Source organism: Eubalaena glacialis, chromosome 15 (genome assembly GCF_028564815.1).
Source record: "Eubalaena glacialis isolate mEubGla1 chromosome 15, mEubGla1.1.hap2.+ XY, whole genome shotgun sequence".
In the NCBI taxonomy this organism is placed as follows: Eukaryota; Metazoa; Chordata; class Mammalia; order Artiodactyla; family Balaenidae; genus Eubalaena; species Eubalaena glacialis.
Window position 1 is genome coordinate 4114480 of NC_083730.1, and position 18021 is coordinate 4132500.

General features: G+C 50.6%; 1 protein-coding gene across 1 annotated transcript in view; it reads right to left on the reverse strand.

Moving 5' to 3' along the window:
- Positions 1-329: 329 nt before the first annotated feature.
- TSHZ1 (teashirt zinc finger homeobox 1) overlaps positions 330-18021 on the reverse strand; it is a 74541-nt gene continuing 56849 nt past the window's right edge. The window contains exon 2 of the mRNA XM_061169655.1: positions 330-4779. Within this exon, the coding sequence (XP_061025638.1) occupies positions 1556-4779 (3224 nt within the window). The 3' untranslated portion in view covers positions 330-1555. The remainder of the gene's footprint in view (positions 4780-18021) is intronic.

The window sequence follows — 18021 nt, forward strand, 5'->3', positions numbered from 1 at the left end:
CTCAATGGCTGTCCTCAGGAATCCGGTGGCACCCAGCGGAGTTAAAATTTTTAATTATCATTTTAAGAAATGCAATACAGATCATTTGAATGAAGCATGTCAGCACACAAATCATGAAATGATGATTCCGACTAGAATTTCTGTTGGTTGATTGCATAAGCCATACCTCTCGTTGCTGAAATAACATCTCAGAGGCAAAATAATGACGACATGACAATCTATGTAAATCAAGAACTGCATGTGGGTTTATTTTACATTCGAGAAAACAGTGGATTTAATTGTGTGAACCGAAATGTACAATATTAATGATAGAACATCAAAATGTATAATTAATAGTGCATTGCTTGCTTTGTTTTCATTTATTTATTTTTGTCTGATATACATGCATCTGGAAAGATGCAGGTGCCAGTAAAATTTCTCTATTTAAATCAAGCTGCAGGAACTAAATTTTATTCAAAAATTGTGGTTGTACATTATATACACAGAAATTTAATATAAAATGACAATATAAAAAGTTAAAAGAGAAAGCATACAGCCAGAAGGTACAAAGAAAGTTGAATAGATTAAAATGGTACGATATGTAACATATAGGAGTTTTTAAGCTGATGCTGGCAATTTACAAGGAAAGGACTCCAACATTTGCCCCATTTTTTTTTTCATTTACCAATGCAGCACGCTTATAGAAAGGTCAGCTGGTACCAAAGCTTACATTTGTAAATAACTATAAACTGCAGTATTTTACAGAAAAAAGAAATAGCATTTTTACACATTTTTAAATAATAGCTTGCATACTTTTTTTTTTTTTTTTGCCAAAAGTGGCATTTTTTTCAGCATCCAGAGGGTTTGGGCATAGTGGCAACTGGGGTGTTTGTTGTCGCTGCTGTTAGTTTTTGTTTTGTTTTGTTTTTTTGTTTTAAACATGTGAAGTTGTGGCTTCCTAACCCCAAGTCCTAGACAACTTTCTATTTTCCAACAGCTGCATGCATGCTTCCTTCACAAACCAGTTCTGCATATAAAAGCTCGTTTTTTAATTATTAAATAAGTTTTGTGTCTGACACAGCTTTTGATCCGAATGAAATGCCTTTAAGCCTTTTTTTTTTTTCTTTTTTCTTTTTTTTTTTTTTGAGTGAAAGGCACAGAAATGCGATTACAGTCCTCAAAGGGTTAAATTTGACACTAGGAGGTTCTATGACCTTTATTGTCATGGCAACTTTGTAATTTTAGGACGTCTTTTCTCATTGTTATTTGTGTCTTTCTTTCCTGCTAAATAAATGTCTCCGAGTAGTGTGCCCCACTATTTCCTACAAAAGAGAGCTGAACATCGAGAACAGATGTTGAAAATAAAGGTCAGACTTTGACTCACGGAAAAAGAAAAGGAACATGCACAATCGGACGAAGAGCATATAAATATAACTACAAAATATGTGTAAGAAAAACCAAGGTCCAGACAGGCAGTCAGCAACAAAGGGCAGGCTGATTTTGGAGGCTCGGGCCAGGCCTAGTGCAGTATGACGACGTTTAGTGCAATGTGCCACGGGCCCGCGCGGACCCAGGGCTACTGTTTCTCCAGCTCCGTCACGTAGATCAGGTGGTCCTCGGGGGACTTGCCGTGGGTCTTACTAAGGTGCAGCTTGACTGCGTGCTTGCTCGCAAAAGTCCGGTTGCAGAGCTTGCACTGGAATGGGGAGCCCAGATCGTCCTCGGCGGCTCCCACCGGGCCCAACGCTTTGTTCGCCAGGACTTTGGAAACGTTCTGCTGTTCTTGAATCTGATTTAGTGGCAGCTTGGAGAGATCCTTCAAGCTGAAGCCTAAGTGTGTCTCTAGATGATTGATGTACGTGGAAGCAGTTCTGAACTGAGAGGCACAATCGTTGCAAAAGAAAACAGGATGCCCTGTGTCCAGGTTCTTCAGGAACTTGGTCCCCCCTGTCCTCCGCAACTGGTACTTGACGTTGGCCAGCCAGTGGCTGATGGTGGTCATGGAGAGCCCGGTGAACTTGGAGATGTGCACCCGCTCCTGAGGGCCCAGGTCCGACATGATGTACTTACCCTCCGGGGTCTCCCGCAGGCTCGAGGCGAACTGGGCCTGCAGGATAAGCAGGTGCTGCGGGTTCCAGTTGGATTGCCGCCCCTTCCTCTTGTGAACGGGAGACAGTTCGTCCACCGCCTCCTCGAAGCTGCTGCCGTCGGCGTCCGACTTCTCCGACACGGTGGAGGGCGTGGAGGACTTGGGGGTCAGCCGGCCCGTGAGGTTCTTCACCATGTCCGAGATGTCCATGAGCGCGCTCTCCCGGAGCGGCGAGGACACACCGTCGGCGGCGCCCGGGACCAGGGGCTTGCTCTTGGACTTGGTCAGGTCGATGGGCTGGTCGTTGCCCTCGTAGTAGTATCGGTCCACGGCGCCGGGCGGCTTGGCGGGCGGGGCGGGGAAGGCCGGCTTGTCCAGCATGCTGGTGCTGATCTTGTAGAGCATGGCCAGCGGGTCCAGCGAGGGGCTCACGGGCCTGGACACTTTGCCCAGGTGGGTGTTCATGATGGACTGCAGAGCGCTCAGCGGGTTGATGAAGGAGGGCTCGGGCGAGTGGTCCGTGATGATGCCCAGGTTGTTACAGCCGTTGGTGACTTTGGCCTTGAGGGGCTCCGTGCCGTTCGGGGTGTGGGCGTCCACCGCACCCTCCTTCTTGGTCTTCCCCGCATCGGCTTCGGGGCCCTTCTTCTGCTGGGGCTTGCTGCCGCCGCCGCCGCCGCCGCCGCCGCCGCCGCCAAGGTCCTCGGCCCTGGGGAAGTCTTTATTCTCCTTGGCCGCGGGGGACGCGGCCTTGGCCGGCGAGCCCTTGTCCTTCTCCGCCGGCCTCTCCTCCTTCTTCACGCTGACCTTGCCCGTGACCTTCTCCACCAGCTCCTCCATGGCCGACACGTTGCTCTTGTGTGGCGGCGGCGTGAGGCTCCCCGGGGAGTGCAGGAGCGCGCTGTGCTCCGAGGACAGCGCCTTCACGCTGCTGGCGTAGGACGGCTGCATCTGCACGCTCTGCACGGGCGGCAGCGGCTTCACGGCGCCCGGCAGCTGGTAGGCGGCGTGGATGCTGGGGTAGCCGCCCCACGAGGGCGCGCCGTTCTGGGCTTTGCTGATGGCCGTGGAGACCGTGTTCTCCAGGGACTTCAGGATGTCCACCCCGCCCCTGGGGCTGTCGTCCAGGTCCTCCTCGCGGAGGTACTGGTAGAGGGTGGTGGGCTCGAGCTTGTCGGAGGCGTCCTCGCCCTCCTCCTTGATCTGCTTGTCTGCGTCCCCGGCCACCGCCGGCGGCGCCTTCTCCTTCTCGGGCTCCTTCTTTTCCTCCGGGGCCGCGGACCCCGAGGGAGAGTCGGGCTGCTTTTTGACGTGGGCGGCGGGCAGCCGCGTGTGCGTGGTGGGGGGCAGAGGAATGGACTGGATCTTCTCCTCCACCATGGGGTCCAGCACCAGCTGCTTCCCTTTCTTGGAGGCAGAGGTGGTCACTTTCAAGAAGTGGCCGGTGACCATCATGTGGGCGGTGAGCTGCTGCAGGGTGTCGTGGGAGCTGCCGCATTCCATGCACTTGAGGATCTGGGCCTTGCGGGCCTCGAACTGCCAGGTGTAGCTGGCCCCGTTCTGGTAGCCGTAGCGGTTGTTGGGCGTCACGTACGGGCTGGCCGACTTCTGGTCCTTGGCCGACTCGCCCAGCGCCACTTCGGCCGCGATGCCCGCCGGTTCGGGGGAGCAGGGGGACGCCAAGTCCTGCAGCGCCCGCTTTTTGGCGGAAGGCACCAGCTTGGTGATGGCCGGCACCGGCTCCTTGAGAGGCACTTTCTGGTAATGTTTTGTCTTGATCATGTGCACGCTCAGGTCCTGCAGAGACTCAAAGGAGTGGCCACAGTACATGCACTTGAGCACCTTCTGGGCGTCCTCCTTCCCCTCCATCTCCATCAGGGAGCGCTTCCTGGGCTTGGACCACCGCTTGGTCTTCTCGGCGTCCTTGTCTCTGTTGTCGTCGCGGTAGTGCCCCGTCTCGTTCATGTGCACCGTCAGCTCCACCAGCGTGTCGTACGCGGCGCTGCAGTCTTTGCAGCGGAACTTGCTGGCGCCCGTGAACACGGAGCCGTACAGCTTGTTGCTCTGCCGGTAGAGCTGCACGGTGCTGAAGAGGCTGGGCTCGGGCAGCAGCCCGTACGAGGACGTCTGCTGCAGCGTCTTGGCCAGGGCGGCCTGGTGCCAGTCATAGCCGGGGCCGCCGCTGGCGCTGGTGCTGGTGCTGGTGCTGGAGCTGGAGCCCGAGCTGGGGGTGCTCGCCGTGGTCCCGGTGGCCCCCGCGGTACTGGTGGGGGGCATGGGGGCGGGGGGGGAGCCCTCCTTCTGGCCGGCATCGCTGTTGCTGGTGGTCGAACCGGACTTCTTCAAATTCAGAGCCAAGCTGGACCAGCAGGACTCCGAGAACAGGTTTGCATACACGGCCTTGATCTGGGCCAAGCTGTCCTGGGGGTAGGAGACGCCCTCCCGACCCTGGGGCTCCTCTTTCTCTTCCTTGGAGGAAGAGCTCTTGAAATGGGCTGGCGGGTCGCTGTTTTCGCTGAACGGCGACCCGTAGCCGGCGTCCTGATTAGTCGCGGTGCTGATGGGGGAGTTCTGGTAGCTCTGGGCCTCCTTGAGCTCCGCTTCCTCATTGCACACGAAGTCGCTTTCCTGAACGTCCAAAGGCAGCCCATCCTCCTCCACGTTTTCTTCATCTATTTCTGCTGCCTTCAGTTCTTCCTCAGGAACGTAAGCTAGGAGAGAAAAATGAAACACCGTGAGGAGACGTAAATCATCTCCAAGGACGCGGCCTCCCCAGCAGTTAGATGATCTTTAAAAAGACGTTTCTCAGCCGAGCTCCCAGGCTACAAGGCTACCTCCACTTTACATATCTACCCCTTCTGCAGCTCGACGGCAGGAAATAGGTTTCCACCAAGACAATTCCCCCTCCTAAGTGAATACATTTCGACGGAAGGGCAGCGTCTGCCCTCTTCTTAAAGATGTCAGTGTGGCCGTCACAGCTGGGTGGGAAAGGAAGGGACCCCTGCCCCTCCTCCTGCAGGCTCCTCCTTTTGTAGCAGCGGGGGTCCCTTGTGCCTCCCCATGGTGGGGGGGGGGCGGACCTGGTTGTCAACTTCTAGGACAAGATAATACACAGACAGTATTCTACGGTTTCCGTAAATAAAAACGCTCCTCAATGGCAAGCGATAAAAATACTCTGGTCTCCACTAAAAAGGAGAAAGCAGCATAGCACCACCAGCACCCCCTGCCTGGACGGAGCAGAAGTCTCCCACAGGTGACACCCGACAGGGGTCAAAGAGCCACGTTTGTACAAAGCAGCATTATTCACAAGAGCCAGAAGGTGGAAACAACCTAAATGTCTGTTGATGGATGAATGGGTGAACAAAATGTGGTTTATACAAACAATGGAATATTATTCAGCCTTTAAAAGGAAGGAAATTCTGACATATGCGATGGCATGGATGAACCCTGAGGACACTATGCTCAGTGAAATAAGCCAGACACAAAAAGACAGATACTGTAGGAGTCCCCTTATATGAGACACCTAGAGTAGGGAGGCTTATAGAGACAGGAAGTGGAACAGTGGTTTCCAGGGGCTGGGGGCGAGGGAGGAATGGAAAGTTGGTGTTTAGTGGGTTCAGAGTCTCAATTTGGGAAGACGAAAAGTTCTGGAGATGTATAGTGGCTATTGTTGCATAACACGGTGAATGTACTTAATACCACTGAACCGTGCACTTAAAAATGAATAAAATGGTAACTTTTGTGTTATGAATATTTTGGCACAATAAAAAAAATTTTATTCTTAACAAGGCCTATAGTATGTGCTACAATGGCCTGCTACAGGCCACAGATGCACAGAGGGTGACTTCTCGGGCTGAAGGCGGCATTTCCCAGAAAAACTCAGGATACTGACAGCTGTCCCAAGAATGGGAGGGATGGACGGCATATAAATCACTAGATGGAATCTGACCTTTTACTGCGGCACATTTTAGATCCTTTACTATGTGACAGATCTTGTCAATCCCCAAGGGGACATAATCGCCTGCACCTCTTAACTGATTTGACCAAAGCATACTTTTACTTCTTTTTCCTTTTTTTTTTTTGAGGGAACAACTAGTGTTGCGTCAACTACCTGGGAAATTTGGGGTTAAGATATTTCCAGAAAGGCCCTATTAAAATGCGCTGATATGACCTGAGAGGGTGTCTCATTAAGTAGAATCACTCGTTATCACGTTATCAGCACCAGACCCCAAGGGAACACGGCAGAGAGCACGGGGTTTTCAGGGACAGAGATGGAGAGACGGAGAAGGAGGTGGCTGCCCAGGGGGCGGACGCGGGCAGGAGGGAGACACACAGGAGGGTCTGCGCCCGCACGCCGAGAGCTCCAGGCACGATCGCTCGTGAGCACAAGTGAACACGTGGCGAGCGACGGCCGCTCCACAGGGCCCTTCAGCATCCCTGCCCACCCCCGCTTCCCCTCACAGCCGTCCCCATGCCTGGGTGGCAGCATCGAGCGACCCAGGCACGCGTGTCCACAGTGCTTCCCAACGGAAGGCAAGACTGCATTGGAGTCCACTAACGAGTCAGAGAGTTACAGCCCATGAGCCCCGCGCCGTCGCGGGGGACTCGCTGCCGAACCTCCGGGGTGTGTTTGTCACCCACCGGTCCTCACTCTGCGGGCGGCATCTCAGGGCCTGGAACTGCACGGACGTGACTTGCTTGGCATCTGCCCACATGCATGTCCGTGTCCCAGCAGAGTGGAATGTCATCAGGCCCTGCTGCATCCCGGGCCCGTCCTGCTCCCGACAGACCAGCCAGCACCCGGGAGCCCCCAGGTTGAGCTCAAACGCCTCCTGTAGGCCACCCCCAGCCCCAGGGCGACAGTTACTCCTGGAACCACACAGAGCAAACCCCGGCCTCCTAAGGGTCACTGGTTTCTGCCGTTCCCTCCCTTGGACACCCGTCCCCCGTTTTCCAGGAGGGGGAAGGGGGACCCCTAACGTACCTGCCTTCCTGGAGCTCGTCTCCCAAGGGAGACACGAAGCTGGGTGAGCAGGCGGCCAGGGGAGGGCCAGGGCGGGGGCACAAGTTCAGAAAGAAGGGGAGCCCCAGGGCGGACCCGGGGGCATCCTGGGACCCGCCGGCGTCCCCTGTCCCGGGCCGAGCATCCCCGCGGGGAGGTGGCCCCCAGCCCCCCTGCCCAGCGCACTCCGGGTGTGACACCGTGCTCTCCGGGGCCAGGGCGCCGCCGGCTTCCTCCATCCGCCCTGCCTGTCACTCTTGCCTGGTCCCTCCACAGCCTCTTTCCAGCCAACCTTGACTTCTTCCATGACTCCTCCAGGGCACGCCCGTGAGCACTAGATCCACGTCCACCTGCGAGGCCACCGGGTGCAGGCCCTGGGCTCTCCCGCCCCGTCGGGGGAAGCTGGCTTTGGGAGGCCCTCTGGCCTGTAGTCCGAGTCTGCCTCGCGTCCAGCATATAGAAGCGGCCCCAGCTGCTGTGACCAGAGTCCATGGCGACGTGGGCGTTCCACAGGCACCCCCGTCAACTTCGTGCAGATGCACGACTGACCCTGCCCCCTCCAGCCCCCGCCCCAGTAACAGCACACTTCCTCCTCCTGAGCCGGGCGTCTCCTGACTCAGCTGCACTGAATCACTCCGAACAAGTGTCCACGCCAGAAGAGCGACGGCTGTCCTCAGTGCCTCCCGTGGTCCAGCTCCACAGCCAGCGGGGCCCCTGCCCTAATTCAGACCCTCCAGCCTCTCATCAGATGTGCAACAGCCACCCAGCTGGGCCTCCTGCCCTCCTGTCCTGCCACGCTCTTTCTTCCTCCACAACCCCTGAGCTAAAATCGCTGTCAGGGTCCGCGAGCTGCACAGGGGGCGCAAATCCCCACGTGGACCCCTCCCTCCGCCACAGGTCCAGTCCCCGCGCACCCTGGTCCCAGGGGGCACCCCGCCCACGTCTCCACCTGGTGACGATGCTCGTCCTCAAGGGGAGGCTCAGATGTCACCTCCTTCATGATGTCTTTTAATCCCATCCCAGAGTTCATTCCTGGAAGCATTAAGAGATGTTTACCTGTCTGTCCTCATAACCAAACCGTGAACTTGCTCATTCAACTAAAATTGCTGAGTGCCACCCCTGCCTACCTCCCCCCACTGGGCATTTTCTTTCTTCACCCCATTTTAACCCTCACAACCCTTCAAGTTAGCATCCCTAAAAATGCCCATTTTGAAGATGAGAAAACTGGTCTTGGAGAAGTTGACCTACTTCCCCAAGGTCCCAGAGGAGACAAACAAGGATTCAAACGCAGGTCACCTGACTCCCAGCAGGAGGTCCATCCACTCTGCCACTATCAGGACCGAGTTACTTTCCTTTGTCTCATTAGCACCTCAATGCCAACAAACACTTGAGCAAATGCTTGTGAATGAATTAATGACCCAAGGTAATTCTTTTTTTTTTTTGGCTGTGCTGCACAGCATGCAGGGATCTTAGTTCCCTGACCAGGGATTGAACCCATACCCCCTGCAGTGGAAGTGCAGAGTCTTAACCACTGGACCACCAGGGAAGTCCCTGACCCAAAGTAATTCTGTATCAGTGTTTAGGACACCTCTTATGTGCCCATCATGCTGTTATAATTGAGAGAATCTCAATGAAAAAAGAGTAAAAGGAGAGAAATTTTTTGACACCCTTTGGCCCAATAATTTTACTTTTGGAAGTATAGCCTCAGAAGGTGACTTAAAATACAGACTAAGCTTCATGCACAAAGATGTCCTTTATGGTATTATTCCATATAAAATTTGCCACTACCTAAATCTTCAACAATAATCGGTAGTTAGGTGATTTTTCGTTTATTCTTAAGATGCAATATTATTCAAACGTTAGAAACTATGTTTTAATGACAAGGGGAGAGGCATTCAATGGAAAAAGCAGAAGACAAACCTATTCACAGTACAATGGAAAAATCCTTTTAGAAAATGTTAATAGTGGTTTTTTTCTAGATAATGAATATATGGGTTTGTTGACTGAAGTGGCTCTTGATAAATATCTGTTTTCAAAATCTTCTTCAGTGTTTTCAATTCAACAAGCACGGATTAGCCATTTCACACCATTTCTGGAATGAAATAGCTGGAAACAGCCACTAGCCCGACACTGGGAATTAAGGAGCCTGGAAGGGCAGGGCCCAGCCTGGGGGAGGGAATGTGGGAAGGGCTTTGTTCGTTGTTACTTTTATATTTTTTTATGTTAAAAAGTAAGAGGTGGGAAGAACAATGAAGGGGTGCAGATGGCGTTAGGGTTCCTGTGGCAGAATTTCGGGGGCGCCGAGAGTCTGCCCGCGCATAGGCCACCTCCATCTTCCTCCCGGCCCTGCTCCTGTATCCTCACCTCCTTCAGCCTTCCCTAGGGAGGGGGCTGCCGGGTCCCACCGACAGAGGGGCAGGAGGCGAGGCCTCTCCTGAGACCCACAATCCACCAGCTCAGTGGTCACTGTGCTGCATCACTTTAGCCTTCCACCAACACGGTCCCCGTCCGTTTCTAGACTTTCAGGATTTCTATTCTTATCACACACTCTTCCACTTTATTCATCCTGATACGCTGATATTCTTTGGCTACTTTACTATTCTACCATGTACTTTTAGCTCACTGTGTCTATCTTTTTAATGAGTGAACTTTTCAATTCTAATTTACAAGTGGCACGAGGAAACACAGACCTAGGGGGCAGCTGGGGGCCATCTGTCTTGTGTCCCCACCACTGGACGCCCGTCTGATCCCGGAGTAGCTTTCCTGCCCCTCCTCGGGTGCACCGGTCCTGGTAGAATCAGCCTTGGAAGGAAGCGCACCCACCTCCCCAGGCAGCCCGCCCACGAGCACTTCCCTCCCTCTTCTCACGCCACCCTTCCCAGTGGCCCTCGGACCAAGTGCTGGTCCATATCACCCGACTCGGCAGCGTGCGTGGCCACGTGAGGACACAGATGATGAGCCACAGACGCTGACGGGTACGAGGGATTCGTTTACAGCCGTGCCTGAGCCCCCTCTCCCTACCCCCAACCTCTCCCACCTTCCAGAACTGGGCTCACATCCTGGTATCAGAGCCCTCAGAAGGGTCCGGAATCTACTGGGTTTCACTTTAAGAGCTTGGGCCTGGGGCAGGCGGACAAGGGCTGTGCAGGTGGAAACTCGCAGACCGGACCCCATGGTGCCTGGAAACAAGACCACTGGACTCCTGGCTTCGGTACCAGGCGGGGATGGAGTCATTTGCTTTTGCCACGTCGGTATCAGGAAGGGGACACACCTGAGACACGTCCCCCCTCAGCCACATCTGTCCCACACAGCGAGTGCAGGAGCGACCCCAGGTGTGCAGGGCGTGGGGATGGCGTTCACCTGCTCGTCCCCATTGGGTCCACGCTATGGAGCCATTGCTGTGGCTCCCTGTTGAAGGACAGACACCCATCATTATCGGGACCTGAGGACAGACTTACAGAAGGGACAGACTGATGAAGACACGGTGACCCCCATACACTCACTCACCCCATCCTCCGGGCCTCGGTTTCCCAACAGTGGGGCTACAGGAAGTATTCATGGAAATGGCAGACAGACCACCATCCTCATCACCAAGCCCCCCTCTGTGCGTGCTGGCCCCTCCTCCTCATCTCGCCCTGCAGACAGACCCTCAAGATGAACTAGGAAATGCCCACGATGGGCAGTCCTCCCACGGCTGTCAGAGGGCGCCCCGCTCAGCCTCAGGCCTCACAAACTACTGCTCACATCACATGAATGGGGACAAGAGGAACAAAATAATGAGCCCTCGTCCCAGGGAAAGTGGTCCCCTCACTGGCCCTTGTCACTGTGTAGCAACCAGACGTGAGATTTGGGCCGATGGATTATTCGGGATGTTAGCCCTTGAACTTCTGCATCACCCAGGCCCCTCCTCTGCCTTCCTACAGTTTCCCTGATCACAGCCACACAGAGGAAGGAGCGGGAGGTGGGAACTCATACAGAGCAGTTCCTGGTTAGGCACTTCCCCAGGCCCCAGGGGGCAGGCCGTGGAAATAAATGACAAGAATCAGGTTGGGGAACTTTGTTTATCCAAGCTCTCTTTCCCTCATTAGCACACACAATTGAGAGCCGGCTGTGAATGAGGAAAAGGGAAATTCAAAAGTGACAACTATAAAACACAGGTCGTTGGTCCCTGCTTGGGCACTGGCTTACAGTAAATACCAAACTTGGCTATTGTATTGCCACCTGGTGAAACTATACCATCATACCAAATTACATGTTTAGCTATATCAAACTAGGTTTTCGACTGGCAAACGTGATACCCACGAACAGATGGCCATTACATCAAAATATATTTACAATTCACAAAAGGGGCTTACACACACCTCAGTGATAAATGAACAGCTTCAATTCACTGTAAAATCTTGCAAAACACACTTTCTTCCAAATTTATCATCGATCACTTGTAAAGTAACTTCACCTCTGTTACAAAGAGAGCAGGTGGGTTTGGTGAAAGAACATATTAGGAAATAAAAAATGCAGAGAAAGCAGACCCAGGTCAGGGCCCATTCCATGCTACTCTGAAAGGACAGCAACATACAAGTGGGATGTACGTTAATTTATGAAACTAAGTTCTAAATTTTTTGCAGGAAGGTTGACAACCTGCCACGCAAATCTGAAAGGCCTCTTCTGCTCTGATGTAGAAGGAGCAAAACTTTTTCTATCCCTTTGGCAAATTTTAGTTGTCTGGCACCAGTCGCTCACGTACCAGTTTGCTAAACCAGCTGATTGATAACGATTATTTCTTTACCTAAAACCCAACAGAGGCCATTTTTTAGAATTGTGGAGTCTGTAAATAAAATGGCCTATGGTTTTTACCCAATTCTAATTTTAATTAGAAATTCACAGGTAACTTCCTTAAAATAAATATAACGTCTTCCCTTTCTCCCTGCCCCAGAATTCAATTTCAAGTTATCGGGGGCCCCTCCCACTCCTCCCAGTGAGCACATCAGGTATTAATCTTATGCCTGGAGTTTGTTGCAGTTACAACAATGTAATTTAACATTAAGTGAGAAAGCACAAATTAAGGGCTTAAACCTCAATTAAAAAGACCGAAAACTTTCTGTGATTTTCAGCAACATCAGGAGGAAAAAGGAGAGAGAAAATATATGAGAATCTTGAAAAATTACAAGAGAAGTTAAAATGAAATGAAGAAGAGCAAACGCTAAATAACTCTTGCATGAACCTAAGAAAACACACACTACCAACGAACTGCGTGTTAATATACGATGCAAATGTTTTCTCGATCCACAAATTAAAAAGCCAGCCGTCCCCGAGACATGCATGGCCAATGCCAAGCATGGGGAAATCCATGTTTTCGGTTATTGCCTCTTCATTTGGGGAGGGACATACACCACGCTAGGACAGTCTGATGAGTCTGGGTCTACAAACCCAATATTAGCCAATTAGGTCCCAAACCAGGTTCCGACCTGGTATTTTCTACCACCTGAAACGAGAAAAGACTTTTCGCTCAGATAGAGCGATAGATGACATTTAGAAATCTGGAGAGGAGATTTGGGCTCGAAATATCTCTTCAAATGGCTGAAACAAGAATAAAGAAATGTAACTCAGCACACGCCGAACCCCACGCAGGGCTTACGTCTCAGACACGTGTCTCCAAGTTCAAATCCAGCAGCCCATTCTCGTAAATGTGCAGGATAAAAGAAGAGAGAAGGAAACATCAAGTCTTTGGGGATTGGGGTGTGGATGGGAACAGTGCAGGGCACACCCCTGCAGTTGTCGACAACACGGCAACTATTAACACAAAGTTAGGAGAATTTTTGTCTTTAAATATATTACAGTCTATATAAATTATGTACCAATGTGATCCACCGAGAGCCAGCATCCCCTTCGTAACTACTGCTGTACTTGGCTGGAAGCTTAATACAAGGTCACACACACCTGACTTTCTTGAAATCCCCTTAATAACAATAATGGCGTCTGGATCAGTTACATCCACACTATCATATCAGAAAATATCGTTCTCTTATCATAATAATTGGGTTTATTCTTACTATTACCAGTGAATTCTCCTAATTGTTCTCCTAGACGTTTTTTTGGAAATTTTGCCTAGGCAGAGGCAGAGAGATAGAGAGACAGAGAGAGACTTGTAAAAACTTCCAAGCTTGGACAGAGTGATTATTTGTCACGATCTTTCATTTTCAATATAAGCTACAGTGTTCTAAAAACTCACATGGGTACAAATATACCAAAATACATGAAAATATTTGTAGAAATTTTTACTGTCAGTGATGAAACTGAGAACAACATACGTCACGAGGTGAATGAATACAACTGTTTAGCCTAAAAGATCTGGATGAGAGCAGCTACTGAATCACAGAAAATAGAGTCAACTCAACGTCGTTGCATTTTCTCTGCTGAAACCCTCAGCTCCCCTCTGCCCTCACCTACCCGCACCCTGCGGAACCCTGATGAATGAGTAAGCCTGGAAATGGTAACTGCAGTATGAAATTCTCCTTTTACAATTACTTACAGAAAGAAATGACATTCCTCCCCATCAAATAAAACAAAGACTCCAAATCATCATTTCTGCTATTTCTTTTTGTGTCAAAACAGCTTTGCCGTCACTCCCCCCGCCCTGCCTGAGCCAAGCACGCGGCGTGGAGTGTGACACGGTGAGCACACGCGGCGTGTCCTGCCGTCAGCGGGACAACACGTAGAGCAGCTGTGCCGGCCTCGGCGTCAGGACGGGCACAGGCCAGGCGAGAAGCCACCAGCCTCCACGTGGGTGTGGGTGTGTGAGTGTGTGCAGGTGTGAGCACATAAAAACCACAAAACACGTAGACCCCATCAGCCCCGAGATGAGAACAAGACAACTGGATCTTACAGTTAGACGTCACTTTTTTTTAAACAGATTAAATCTTGTTAATATTGTTTTGCCATAAAATGTGCCTTCTGGATGCCAATGTGTCCCTAAAGATGTGTTGTCATCATGAGCCACATAAAATCCCGTGCATTCTGATGCAAGTGGACAGAAGGTAACGTATACGGTCCCTGCTAGAGGTGAATCTGACACCAACAACGTGTGCCCCGGTGGTTTACAATGTAAATACACACATATTGTCTGGAAAAATATGTTCCTCTCAAATTGTAATTATACAATGAGGCACATGCATCTTCAGCGAACTAGATCGATTGTTTTTCTCAAATCCCAGCCCAAAATTTTTTTAAATATCTTTGCTTCTTTAAAGAAAACAAGATTTGCTCTGATATTCAACAGTCATTTGAAGAATGGGGAGAAGTGACAGCTGTCTTTGGTTTTTAATGGCTAAATGTAATAAAGTTCCAAATTCCCCGGAGTCTGAGGAACCCTGGCTCTGAGCAATTAGAGCCAGGGTTCCTCAGACAGATGAACAAAAGTGTGGGTGCCTCACTGAAAGAGCACAGCAACAATAGAAGAAAGGCTTCCCCCGATCATGATTTGCTTTCTAAAAGCCAGCTTGAAATCCATCCTTTGCCATCCAGCAGATACCAACCTGCTTACTCAAAATAGCCACTCACACAAGGTAACTGGCACGCATCCGTACCTGTTCCTACCTAATGACAACACATCCCGATGAAAACTGAAAAAAGTGTTCTTTCAACAAAAGATGCTCAGCTTCTGCCATGTCCCCAAATTTAGATATTTGGAATCATTCAGATATTGGCATTTAATATAACAGGCCAGATGACTAAATGTTTCCATCTTTAACTGACTTGGATTTTCAGTAATAGCGTCTAGTCAGAAGAAAGGTAGTGATACTGCAAAATGCAATGATGCAATGTATGAATATAGCATTTTAGTGTGAAAACATGTTGAGTAACCCACATTAACACACTTGAATTTACAAGGATGTTATAGCACACTTGGCATACAGAGTAGTCCTTTTGCTAGAAAAACTGATTTTTCTAGAAGCAGGGTGACAGGTCTAGGATATCTCGGGAAGAGGAATTGGGTTCCAGTTTTTGAGGAAGGTTAAACAGCACTAGCAGTTCAAATAAAATGGCTCTTCCTCACATGGACAAGGAAGGGAGCAAAATGACGTTTTAGGCAGAGAGAAAGCCATTCTAAAAGTGGATCATTTATAACTACAGGGAGATGAAGAAGAGGCAAGTTCTCTTCCCTCCCTCTAAGTTTTCGAGACAGGGGTCTAAGAGGTGTCCTAAGAGCACCCTGGGGTTTTACTGGCTGAAGATAACCCTTGCTGGCAGCCCATCAGAGAGGAGAAAAGAGCCTGCCCATCCTCACCTCTCCCCCGCCAGCCATCCACACCCCTGCCTCCCTCCCTCGGGATGAAAAGAGCGTGTTATTAGCAGAGGTCTGCTGGGGAGGCCACGGCGCCTCGTGCTGGTGGTTCTCCCGCGATTCTAATCTCCGAGATTTACCTGCTCTTCCTCTTCTATCTGATAAACTATACATTCCAGCATTCTCATTAGGGTTCCCATCACCAAAGGGACTGGAGATGAGTCAGTCCCAGCCCCCTCCCCGCTTGGCTCTGTCGAGGTGATTTCATTGAAACGTTCATTTCCATCCCTGCTGGCAACATCAGAATGGAAGTATTTAAGCTGTTTCCATTACTTATACAAAATTACCATGATGGGGTAGGACAGACGTTAGCATCGCGCACATAACTGACTTCCATACATTCTTTACAGGAAGCGTGCGAAGGAACATTGCTAGATCATATTATCCAGGCTCGATAATGTTCTCCCTGTTACCGGATTCATTAACTTGGCACACTGGCATTTCACTTGCTTTCTGTGTAAAAATTGCCGGGCTAGCCGGGCTCATTTAATTTGGAGAAGGAAACCTTTGTCAGCAATGATGTTTTGATCAGGTGCTCTAAGAGGGCGGGGAGGGGTGGGGGGAGCGGGAGAAGGGAGGGGCAGGAAACAAGCCAGGGAACAGGAAACAACCTTGTCGAAAATGTTACCTTCCTGATGCGAATGATGAGAGCGGAGTCAGTGAACGTCGCCGGTACTCAAAGATGGCTGTCACTTCAGATAGACACCGGCACGACTCACCTAGACAGGTGACACTTTGGTGCAGCTAAATCCTGCTGCATTATTGAACACCTGGAGATGGGGCTCAGGCAAACTGCAGGCCTGGGATGCCTGGGGCACCTGGAGATGTGAATTCAGCAGGTGGATGGATTTCACTCCTCATCTGCATCCTTAAGTGAGGCTGGGGATACAGTCTCCAGGCTACAAAGATGGAGGAGGGGCTGGAGTCACAGTCTGGGTTCCAGCCTCGAGCTTTCTTCCCTTTCTTTTCCCCTGAGATCCAAAGCAGGGGCTAGAGCGACGCTCCAAGTCATTAGGGGAGACTTGGGGCCCTTACACTAGTCATTCTTTTCCTGTTTAGAAATCTCACGGAAACAATTCCTGGTTAGTCTAAAGACATTTCCTCTTTTGATTTCTTCTGGAAGTCCACGTATGAGGTGCCCTGAGTCAACCCCAAGACCACACCTCTAGAAGCTCTGGCTGCGGGTGGGAGTTCTGGAGGACGTACAAGGTTTGACAGTTTCTAGGAAAAGGTTTGAAAATAAAAGATTCATTCATGGAGCATCAGAAACAAAACAAATTCTATTTCCAGCTGTTCTCCCAGGAAAGCCTTTCTCCATGAGCCCAACTGAAGGAAGCTCAGCCTCAACTCCACCTTCTCTCTTGGTTTCCGTGTTTCTCTCTTCCAGTCTGTCTGTTTTGGTTCTGTTCATGAAACTGCTTGGAAAGAAATGCTGGGCATGTTTAAATTATTGAGGAAAAAAAGGGGGGAAAGAAACTATTTGGAGGGAGAGAGCACATACTACAGCCCATTCAAACGACCGTGTGGGAGTGGATTGGAAAGAGGAAATCAGCAAAGCCAAGCGACGCCTAGAAAAAAGGACGTTTGATGCTAACAGATCTCAAACCCCTGCAACCATAGCTTGAAAAGGAAAGAAGGGCATTCGTGTAAATATATTCTCTGTAGAAAGGTGAGGGGCCCACTGCGATCAGGAGCATCTTCTCCATGACAACAATGAAGTCCAATCTCAAGTCGGAATGGAATACATTCTGGGATAATGATCCACCCAGATGGAGAGAATGTCTTTTTTTCAGCACACTAGAAAGTTATTTGAGGGGATGGATAATATACTATTATTTTTAAAGACATAATTTACTTGTTCTTGGGTAAACATTTCATACCCACAGAATATCCGCTCGACCGGCATTATGCTTTGGATTAAAATGTCATTGAATAATAACAGGTAATATTTATTGAACACTCTCTCCAGACCAGACACTGTCCTAAGTGCCCTGCATTTATTAATTGTGTTAGCCCCTCACCAGCTCGATGAGGGGAAAGCCTGTGTCTGCTCTCCACGTCCACGTGACGACACTGAGGCATAGAGGCGAGGGGAGCTGCCCCCGGAGCACGGGTGGCAGCAGGTACTTGCCCCGGGGGGTGTGTTTCAGAGCCAGGCTTCTGACATGCTCTCAGAGGGCCGCGTGTGGGCCATTTCTATCAGCAGCTCAAAGTGGCGTGAGTCTTAAATGAATTCTGTCTTCAGAACGTGCTGTTCATCAAATCAGGTCTTTATCTCCCCGAAGGTCAGCAACATTGTTCTCGGGCTGCTCTGCCTGAACGTCGAGGGCGTGGGACCAGCCGTGATCGGCTACAGGAGAGCATCTCCCCAGGGCCTGCCGCTCACGGGACGGCTGCAAGGGCCCCCTGGAGTCCCTTTCCAACCACGTGGGCTGGCTCGTCATAGAGACAGAAAGAAGAACGATGTGACCCGGAGCTGCAGGGAGGGGGATGTCGGGAAGATGATGCTTCATGGGGACCGAGGTTCAGTTTGACAAGATGAGAAGCTCTGGAGGTGGAGGAGGTGATGGCTGGGCAACAGTGTGAATGTACTGGATGCCACTAAACTGT